This window comes from Oryzias melastigma, linkage group LG21 (assembly GCF_002922805.2).
Source record: "Oryzias melastigma strain HK-1 linkage group LG21, ASM292280v2, whole genome shotgun sequence".
NCBI lineage: Eukaryota > Metazoa > Chordata > Actinopteri > Beloniformes > Adrianichthyidae > Oryzias > Oryzias melastigma.
Genome location: NC_050532.1, coordinates 19211988 through 19223100, shown reverse-complemented (window position 1 = coordinate 19223100; position 11113 = coordinate 19211988). Strand labels below are relative to the sequence as shown.

At 38.0% G+C, this 11113-nt stretch overlaps 1 protein-coding gene across 4 annotated transcripts in view; it reads left to right on the top strand.

Annotated features, from left to right (window-relative positions):
- The window catches only part of atf2 (activating transcription factor 2), a 20524-nt gene extending 10743 nt beyond the window's left edge, over window positions 1–9781 (top strand). For 3 of the 4 annotated variants that reach the window (XM_024287018.2, XM_036209587.1, XM_036209588.1), the window contains exons 9-12: window positions 18–239; window positions 456–662; window positions 3611–3716; window positions 8083–9781. In XM_024287018.2, coding sequence (XP_024142786.1) covers window positions 18–239; window positions 456–662; window positions 3611–3716; window positions 8083–8279 — 732 coding nt within the window. In that variant the 3' untranslated portion in view covers window positions 8280–9781. Of the gene's footprint in view, window positions 1–17; window positions 240–455; window positions 663–3610; window positions 3717–7655; window positions 7748–8082 lie in introns of all 4 variants that reach the window. The other variant, XR_004946913.1, reaches the window with a different exon arrangement.
- The last annotated feature ends 1332 nt before the right edge of the window (window positions 9782–11113 follow it).

The following is an 11113-nucleotide window of genomic DNA, read 5'->3' as shown; positions in this document are numbered from 1 at the left end:
TGAAATTCTTCTGCTAGACGCTGAAAGCCACGTTAAGCCAGCAGCTTCCTCAGGTAACCAATGGAGACAACGGCGAGATCCAAAGTAGTGCTGTGACCCACACAGCACCGGCTTCCCCTGGTCCGACCCCACCTCCCGCCCCGGCCGCCATCCTAACTCCGGCTCCTCTCCCACCTAAAACGGAGGAACTCTCCACACATTCTCTGCAGCAGCCAGCCACCTCTACCACAGAGACACCCGTAAGCATACTCGTCTGTGGTTTATGACTGTATCTGGAAAGGATTTTTTTCTCTTTTTTAGCAACTTTTTCTGGTAATATTTCTTGTAATATTGTTTACAGCTTCAAGCCTGTCGTTTTTCTTTTGTTTCTTTTTGAGGTTTATAGTTACAAATCTACAAATCTTTAGGGACACATGAATCACTTTGTATTTATTTTATTGTCTGTGTTCTTGTAGGCCTCTCCAGCTCCCCCCGCACAAAACCCTCCAACCACAGGAGGCCGGCGGCGCAGGACCACATCTGAGGACCCAGACGAGAAGCGCCGCAAGTTCCTGGAGCGCAACAGAGCTGCAGCCTCCCGCTGCAGGCAGAAGAGGAAAGTCTGGGTCCAATCTTTGGAGAAGAAAGCTGAGGACCTCAGCTCCATGAACGGACAACTACAGGTGATCTTAGCATCGTCTTCTGCTTGAAACAACCTGTTTCCTTATCCCTTCTTGCTTTTGGCTCACCAGTGTGTGCCAGCCAGTCTCCCTATTCATCATGAAAGGCATGCTGGTGTGTGCGCAGGTTTTTCCCTCTCCAGTGATGAAGTCATTAAAGGCGATTAAGCAGAGCTGCCATGTGACAGCAGCATTGTATGAGCCCTGTACATCGATGTGTCCCTGTCAATAAAGACGTATCCTCCAGATGTCAGCCGCACACAAGCGTGTCGCCGCTTCTGTCTCAGCAGTTTACCGAATGGCCTCAAAAACTCTCCCAGGGAAAGGTGTCTTTTTGAACCTTCAATTTGCAACGAGCAATTAGGATCTGATGCTGACAAGTTCGAAACAGTTCATGTATCCGCTGTCTCTGTTGATGAGTGGGAGCCGGGGGTGCCGCTCATCCGTATTCCAGACAGTTAAGTGAGATGTGATGTTTACTTGCGCACCACCTTATTTTTCAATGAAAGCAGAGCAGGTTGGATGGGGTGAAGGAGAGGATGGCGCAGCTGCGCGACATGCATTTGCGTTAATATCCGATTCGCCATCCACTTCCCGCCACTCGTCATTGGTGGGCTGCCATTTCTCATATATTTAAAAAAAAAACAAAAGGTCAGCTAAATAATTGAGAACAAAAGCAGATTGGGTTTTGTTGCTAACTTTTTAAGAAAAGAACAAGAAGAAAAGGCTCCTCTACATGAAGGCATTAATCAGCAGCACTGTTTTTATAAAAACCCCATGCTGACATGGCCCAGCAGATCAGCGAAACTGCCTCTAATGATGCACAATTATTTTAACATCATCCTTAACTGGCTTTTTTAATGAGGTGTCAGACCAGGCGGCTCACAGGGCTTCCAGCATCACCAAGGCCCATTTGCTCAATTACCATCAAGTTAGAAACAAGTTTTAACTCTCAGCAGTCCGGTTCGCTCCAGGCTGAAGTCCTTTTTTTTGTTGCCGCAGAGTTATGTAATTGGGTTTAAAACGTATTTGGCAGGGCCGATGTTAAGCTGCTGATGCCACCTTTTGGGCAAATGTTAATCTTTATAATAAATTTGGAGAAGCATTTTAAGAGAACATCTTTACAAGTGTTTATATTGGCTGTAAATGGCAGCAGTCACGGTGAAAGCAAAGTTAATACCTGTGATACATACGCTCCTTCCAGCTGTGCTTAAATCTGTCTTACAATAGCTGGGGCCTGCCAGCACCAGCACAACTAAACAAATGGAATCAAATAAATTGCCTGCTTTTAGACTAATAGATTAAGCCGCCTGTAGTCCTTTAAAGGAGAGCAGGAGAAGCTTAAATCTGCCATTGGGTGTTCCGCGAGCCCCCGAATGCTCTAAATCCAGTTAAAGTCACCTTCAGCGTAATGTGGCTGTTTTTTACGACATGCAGAAATCCTCAGCCCTCTTGGGAGCTGTAATGACACGGGAGTGTAAATCTCAACTGCATCCACGGAGTCGTCGTGACTCTCCCAGCAGCTCGTTTCTGATAAATGTGCTGCTCGTGCTCGGTAAAGGCCTGTCATTGTTTTTCAGAAAAAAAGGTAAATGAACAATCCTTTAGGCTTGATCGTGAAGAAATTATAGTTTTTCTATGCTTACCGTACTAAAAGAGTCTTAAGAATTTCCTCGTGCTCTCCCATTGATATAAAAATGTCTCTGCTACTGTAAAGAAGCCATAAACTCACATGAAAGCTGTTTGTTTAGTGTGTGGGTCTATTCAAATCTACCATACATTAACTCTATGCACAGTAGATTTTATTTTTGGCTCTTCATAGTCAACTGTATTGTATATATGTGAAGCATTTTCATACATACGTAACACAAAGTGCTATACATAAAAAATTTTCTACTTGTTTTTAAAAAAAAAAAAAAAAAAACAAATGCAATGCTTCCCCTCCAAATGAGGGAAGCAGTGCCACCTTGTGGGGTAAACAGTGTATTGCAGTAAAATAATCTCAACTTTTCTTTTTTTTTCCCTTTTTAGTAGAGAAAAATCGATTTGGCTATATAGATATTTCATTAGGCGATATTTGTTACGATTTAAGATGTCATGCTGCTTCATCAAATGTTTCTGCAAAGAATTGGGCTTTTTTTGTCCATATTTTGAAGCACCATTTCAAGCCTCGTTTGAAAGCTACATTGAGGAATGTTGGAAATAAACAGAAATGTATTTCCTCAATTATACTTTGAGAATCTTATTGTTCAAGGCAGATGTATTCTATTTTTTTACCAACAAATATTTCATTGTTGAAATCAGACATTGTTGGTTCCCTTTTAGAACAAATAGTTCTTAAAAGCAACTTGTAGCCAATATGAGATACTGTTACAGTGCTTAATGTAGTGATCATTAAATAAAATGAATTTTTACCATTTTAATTACATGCAAGGTGTGGTAATATTCAGCTAGATTTTTTTTAAGTCATACTCGTAAAGAAAATTGCAAAAAAAAAAATGTTCTGGTACGGTCGTGGGATATATATACCGTGATATGTATTGTGTTGTGAGACTTGTATCGCGACATGTATCGTATCGCCAGATTCTTGCCAATACACACCCCTACTTTTTAGCATTTCTTCATTTGCTCCAGAATAATTTTCAGTTTATTTTGTCCTCAGGGCTACTCAGCTGATGTTATTTTTTTGTTTAAAAATCATGAAACAACATTTAAAAAAAATGTTTTATTGTCTTATAATGTATGTCCAACCTAATTAAGAGGTCTGTCTAAAAAAAATCTGAGCTTGAGTTTTTTTTCAAAATATATCTTATTTTTATAGTTTGTCTTTCTTTCCTTGCCTGGTTTGCTGAGTGTTTTATTTTTGTTGTTGTTTTGTTTGTTTGACAAAGGGTCTGCTCTAGAATGACCTGTTTCATTGAGTGCTGCCGTGTCTCTCGTCTCGCCTCTAGAATGAAGTGACCCTGCTGAGAAACGAGGTGGCTCAGCTGAAGCAGCTTCTTCTGGCTCATAAAGATTGCCCTGTAACCGCCATGCAAAAGAAGTCTGGCTATCACAGTGAGTAATGCTCCATTATTCTCAGCCTGAGGCTCCTAGTGATACGTGTCTAAAATGAGCTCCAACTAGGGACACGTTTACTTATGGCCATGCAGAAAGAGCTATTATTTTTCCCTCACTCATATTTGTTTTGAGAAACTTTGCAAAACTTCGAATGTGTCAGTGTTTGAGACCTTAATGCATTTTTCAATGCGTTTAAACACTTAAATCAGCAGTGGAATAAATGGTACGAACTTAAACAATGAGCTTCATTCAGCGTTTCTTGTTTCTATTTTACCACTTATATCTCAAACATTACTAGGCATTTAAATATAATTTCTAAGTATTTTAGCTATGGACATTTTAATTTTTTTGCGTAGTTTTACAATTGAGTTCCATGCTATGAATTGTAGTTGCTGCCTGTTGTTTAAATGCTAAATATGCATTTAAATGCCCATGGTGTTCACACTGGACAAGCAGGGAGGGGCTTTATTCAAAGCCTCTATCAAATCTGAGTCCCTGCTTTGTCAAAGTTTAACCCGGCTTAACTGGCAACGTGTGCTTAATAATCACACATTTATTACGTAGAAATGTAAAACGGAAGTAGAATCTTTGCGTGAACATGAGAATTTTGAACACAGAAACCCAAAAAAACGTGTTTACTGGAAGTGGAAATCTTGAGGCAACGATTGAGTTATGAAATCATCAATGTAACCTATATCTGCATGTTTTCTCTTAGATCAATATGACTTACTTTTCTCCACCAAAGTAGTTTTTTAAGTGCAGTAAAGATCAGTATACTTATTTAACTTTTATTAAGAACATAAAAATTCTGACAAAACGTTACCTTTTGTAATCAAAATCTTTCACTGCATCAAAAGGAGAAAAAAATCCCAGAACTCAACAGCTGTAGATAATATGTTTTTTTTTTCAATAGAATGCTCTTTAACTCACGTCAAACAAAACAGCGTTTTGCCAATAACATAATTTAGAACAATTGTTCTCCAACACAGAATATGGTCTCAAGTCCTACACTAGAAAAGCTCAGATTGAATTTTTTATTCACTTTGCCTTTTCTGACGATGATGGAAGTTTCTTTAGAGTATCCAATACGTTGTTTTTACCTTTGGAAGTGCTCACAGCAGAACTTGTTGAAGCCACACTCACGCTGGTAGCACCAGAATGGTTTCTACCCTCCTCCGGATGGAACCATGCTGTGTGGTTTTGCAAATTTGTTGTCTTTGCTACATATTTCATTACACATGGGTGACTTTTGTTCAATTGACCCCTGACACTAGGAAAGCCAAAATGCTCCCAAAAAGTCGCTTTAAGCAAAGCCGGTCAGATGATGAGATCTGGATGGTCAGCTGTGTTTGTGTGCTCTTCATAAATGTCAGAGTGGAAAATGCTTCGTGTTTAGTTCCACTTGTTACTTTTACTTGAAATCATATTCATTTTTTTAAATAATTGATTATTTAAGATTCATTTATGGATTAATGCATCTAAAGTGTTTATGTGCGTTTACACAGACTGTTCAGAATCAGACAAGCAGCCACAGAGCTGAAGTTGGACTTCAATATCTGTTCAATTAATTTCTCAATACTTTAGTTGGATAAAACATGTTTTATATATAAGTGAAAAAATAATTTTCAGTTATTTTACTTTTATATTTTAAATCATCTTATAATTTTACCTGATGTGGCAGTCTAAAAACAGCATAGTGCATCCTCTGCCATCTTTAATAGAAGTATGGATACTCATGGAACACTCATGTTATTACCTTTAAAAAACTACTCTGTGAAGCCACATTTGTGTGTCCAATATTTTGTATTAGATATTTTCATATGGTGAAAAAAACCCTCCTACTCTAAGTGGCTTCTGTCCGCTCTGATCCTCTTGTGAAGGTTTTGAGCTGCAGGTTCTTCATTTAAATTCTTGTTGTCAGCCTGCTGTGCTCGGTGTCATCCCGCGGTCTCATTTAGAACCACATCAGCTATTTTTCTTCGTTTCCCTCAGTCTGAAGCTCCGTCGTTATGATTTTGTGTTCATAACTCACCATTGCTCACAGATGAGCCAATCCAGCATCACCGCAGCACCTCGGCTGTTTTGTATTGACAATGATCTCCACACAAATGACTCAATTAAAGCAGCAAGCTTCACTACAGAACATTCTCATTGTGGCCCAGTCGAGGGGCTTTGCCGTAAATTACGCACACGTTATTGCCCACCATTCCACAGAAACACCTGCTGTGCATTATGGGAATGCTGGTGCCATAGTTTTATATCATTTGGTACAAATATTTATTCTAAGTTTTAGAGATGAGCATTTTTGTGCGTCTTTGGTAGTCAATCTTTAGGCTTTTGAAAAAGGACGTTTTGAGGATTTTTTTAAATCTATTTAAGCAGCAAAAACTAAGCTATATTGTTTACCGTAGTTTTCAGACTATAAATCGCTCCAGAGTATGAGTCGTAGAAACCGGAAATAGCATAATGAAGAAAAAAAATATTATATGTTGCTTTGGAGCATAAGTCACACTTCTGGGAAAAAAAGTACCACACTTCCGAACAAATCAAATAAATCAGACGCTCCCATCTCTTGAGGAAGAAGCTACCATCAAGTTTATAGACTCATCTCTACGTTAAAGCAATGACCATATATCTCATTTAGAGTACAGTGAAGACACAGATGATGTTGAGAATTCATTTTTACTCATTTTAAAGAGTTTTGCAAAAAAATCTCTAAGTCTGGGTTCATGAGATCATACAATCTTTTTTTTTTTTTTTTTTCTTAATGGGGATCTTTACCTTCTATTCTGCAGATGCTGCATCTGAATGATGGCGCTTTCAGCAGTACTTCTGTCTCTGTATTCCAGTTTGATGACTTGCTGTACTGCATTAGTCCGAGGAGGGAAAAAACAACAAGAATAATAATGTCTTAATATAAAAAAGAAAAAAATGTTGAAGTTCAGAAGAAGAGGAATCAGATTTTTTTGGGATGATACTTCTTCTATGTTGCATCCAGTCACAAATACTGATACATCTACAGTGCCCTCTAGCGGTTGTTAGTGGAAAATAGCTGCTAAAGAGCAACAGGTGGGAAAATATATGAGCCATAATGTATTTATTAAAAATCACCTTTAAGTTGCAGCCCTGGCTAAACTATGCAAAAAAAAGCAACTTATACCCTGAAAAATACCCTTTTTATCTTTCTCATCAATTAAATTCAACAATTATTCTTAATAATATACATCTCAATAGAACTTTTTTAGTTTGTATTTATTTGTGTTTTTTTACCCTGTGGTCTTTACACATATGTTTCTAAAATAAAAGCAAAATGAAAGACTCTCCCACAGGCATGAGCACCAGACTTACTGAAGTAATCTGTTTCCTAATTAGTAAAGTGCTTCACTTAACTCTGACCAATCCACTCATGTAAAGACCTCATCAAGCTCCACGTTTCCTCACTTACACATCCCCTAAGGCTGCGCTGCTCTCCAGACTCAGTACTACCCTTCATCGTCCATCGGCATGGCAGGTGGAAGGAAATTACCCAGACTGCCCCACAACAAGCCAGGACATGGTTTCTCTTGGCACAGCAAGCTGTCCATCTGTTTACAGCAAACCCCACTTTAGAAACCAAGAGAGCTGAAAAAAAATCCGCCTGTTCAAGGAAGCAGAAAGTCAGTGCATTTACAGTCCATCAGCCGTTCACCGCTTCGTGTTGTTAGAACTCATGATGCTCTCTTGAGCTAGAACACAAAACCACCAAGATGCATTCTGCCTTTGAGCTCCTCGGCATTAAAAACACGCTTCATCATTTTTAGACATTCTCTTTCCATTCATTCTGCACAGAGTGCCTGAACAAGTGACTTCATATCATTAGCAATATTAATTATCAATGTGCTCCTTATTCCTGTATGAAACAGAGCATGAGAGTAGAGTCTTCTTTTTTTCCATCAGGATCCAATTAATTCCGAGCAAGCGCCTAACAGCTGGTGGCATTTCGACTCCAAGTCTTCCTTACTCTCCAGTGTGAGCATCATTAAAATCAGGTGCTGTAATCATCTGTCGCTGCAGTAGTTGGCAGGGTAACAAAAAACAAATGAGAATGCAGTTAGGGAAGGGAAACCCAGCCACATGCCCTAGAATGTAATGCACCCTTATGATGTGGGTTTAAATTGACATTGGAGCATTAATTAAAGGAAAGGGAGCAAAAGTAGCATTATGGGGATTAATGAAACAGTTTGCATACAGTCTATGCTTGGAACTGTTTTACATGTGATTAGGGTCTATCGCAGGCCTGCTGGAGCGCGGGTGCTCCATCTAAACAGAGGTGCACGTTTTAAATCCGTGCAGCGTGACTGTTCCATTTTATATGTCTTTGCAGTTTCGGACCGGGAAGAGAGCTGCGAAGAGATGTCCGTCCCCAGCAGCCCCCAGAACGAGGCCATCCAGCACAGCTCCGTCAGCACCTCCAACGGGATCAGCTCCTCGGCCAGCGCCGCCTCTTCCGCCGCTCCGTCCAACCACAGCACAGAGGACGGGCAGCAGGGCGCCACCCAGACCCAACCTTCAGGAAGCTGAACGTCCAAAACTCCGCCTGAGTCCACACTGACAAACGGATGAAAAAACTTCCTCCAGCTTCAATTCAGACAGTTTCTCATTTGTTCTTGATTGATTTTATTTATGTTTGGTCCATTTTTATACTTGATAGTCTTTTGAAGATGTTTTCTTTGGAATTAACTAAGACAAAAGAACAAGCACTTTAGGTGTAAGATGTAAAATACGTGGTTCTTAACTCTTTTTGTATTTCTGTGACTTATTTATTAATATTATATATATATATTTTTATTTAAAAGCAATCAGCTGAAACAGTCGATCGGTGAATTGTTGGCAACTTTACCAAAGTATGTTTTGGCACATTTAAACTTAATTGCTTCATGTCTTTATTATTACTTTTATAAGCTCGATCTTTATAATGAAGTTAAGCAACGACACTTCTTTTGTTTTTTGCTTTTCTTTTTCAATTTTGCACATTTCAGAGAGACGGCTGGTCTAAGTTTCGTCAAGCATGGCAGCTTTTTAGTCGTAGTTTTATGCAAAACTGTCATGAACCTTAAAAAAAAAAAAAAAAAAAAAAAAGCTGAAGCGCATTTGAAGACGTGGATCAGCTGTGAATGTTGGAGCTCGCCTCTGCCTGTAAAAAGAATCTCATGGAAGCGAGCGGGTTAGTTCCTTCATTGACATTCCATGTGTCGTTTGATTGTTCCTGAAGCAGTGATTGTAGGATTGCAGTACTTTTTTCCATTACTCTGAACTCGTGGCTTCTCTCAGTGCCATGTATGGTTTTTTTAGTCTTTTAATGCTGATTAGCTCGAGTTGCTGTTCTGTCATAATGAAGTCCCATGAACATAAAAGCTTTGCAGAATTTTTTTTTTGTTTTTTTGGGTGGCTGTAGCATATAATGCACTGTTTTCATAAATGAACTTCCTGGCATTTTTAGAAGGCATTGTAAATGACATGAAAGATCCAATGTTCCTTCTTGATGTTGTTCTTAGAGCGTTGGATTCAGTAGCTGAGCTCTTTGCATCACAAATCCTCTAATGTGTCTTTAGGATGCATTTCTGACGGTAGGTTTCCATGTTAAAGATGTGAACTGGAATCACATCATGTACATTAGAGAAACGCGACAGCTCTAACAGTTCTGAGCTTTCAGCCAAAAGATGAAACAAAATTTCATGTCTTGAAGTCAGCCTTTTTCTCTAGTCTCTACTGACTTACTACTGTGTAGTTTTACAAACAGCTAAGGCATCGTTTTCTTATCACGTGATTTTTAAGGTTTTACTGTTATGTGCTATCTGCATGAGATAACAATTCTCTGCGAGAATTTGTTTATTTAATGTCTCATTTTAGAAAATAACAAGTTATTCCGACTTGATTCATTCAAAGCTTTGGTAATTTGTTTTACCCTGGCTTAACTGCTGAAAATGGGATGTGACTGTGTTTCAAATGTTCTTGTAACGTAAAAGTTCTGTTTCAAATTTGAATTGAAAAGTTGTAATAAACCTTGTTATAACTCTTTAAAACCTGTTTTTGATTTTATCGGATGTCAAATATAAAAACAGATTTATATATTTATACTTGGGATGTAAAAGATATTAGATGCATATCAAAAAATCGGCAGTGGGAGTAACAGCAGCATCCGTTAGGGATGTAAAAAATAAATATGTATTGAAAATTGATCGAGTTACTGGATTATCATTTGAAAATCACTAATATGAACAAGATTATGTTGGTTAAAAGGTATAAAATGAATCAAGAAGTTAATAATTGACTTCAAACTGCAGTCTTTCTTTTTGTTTTTTTTTATTTTCTTCCATCTTTGTCTTTTTTATTTTCATACGATGCAAACAAAAAGACGTCCAATCATAAGCTTGTTTCTTCCAAGTCAATACCTGAATAAACTTCTCTGTCAAATGCCATACATTATTATTTATAGCTTTAAATGCCATATCAATAAGAACCATCAAGATTTGAGCGTCTTTGGTAAAATAATCTGACTGTATCGTATTGTCAAAAAGTTAGTTCAACCCTTTATGTAAAGATTTGAGGACCAGTATCGAGATGCGTATCGAATCGTGTGTGAGGGAAAATACTCACCCCTAGTTTTTATATAGAAAACATTTGCACAATGTATCCAAAAAAGCATGAGGAAAGAAAAATCTTTGAACTGGCTAACAATAGTTAGTAATACATGAGACTATTTTAAAATATGCTACTCAGTCTGCAAGGAAAGGCTTTTTTCTTACCGTTTTTCGGATTTTTATTGGCAAAAACACCTGATCCAGGTTATCATCTGGAGGTGGAGCAGTGAGATCTGAAGAAAAAAAAACCCTGTGAAGGCTAAAGTTTGGAGTTCTTGATAGATTTAAATAGGACTGGCAGATTAAGTAAATTTCAAGTCATCTTTTAGAAGGTAAAAAATAGTCAAGTTTAGCAAATCAAATTGTCATAATGTAAAAAATAATAGAAAAAGTGAAAAAGTTCAGTCAAAAGAAAACTACAGAATCAAGACATAATGAGTTCCAGACAAACAAACTCACATTTGAAATAATCTCAACAAAGGATTCTCATTCCAGTACTTAAATGCCCCCCATTTTAGGCTAATGTCCCTAATTATAGTCTAATATAAAACTGTTGTATGAATCTTAGTATAATCAGTACAGTTTGAAGGCTAGTCAAGGATTGTATCAAATCTATGCTGTGGTGTAGACTGCCATCTTGTGGAAGATAATATGGAAATGTTTTGATTCAGATTTTTTATTTCTGTCATTGAATCCTTTCTACAATAATCAATAGAATCATTCCTTGTCAGTAAGTTTGATTAAAAGTCATTTTCAGCTTTCAAGTTAATGTTT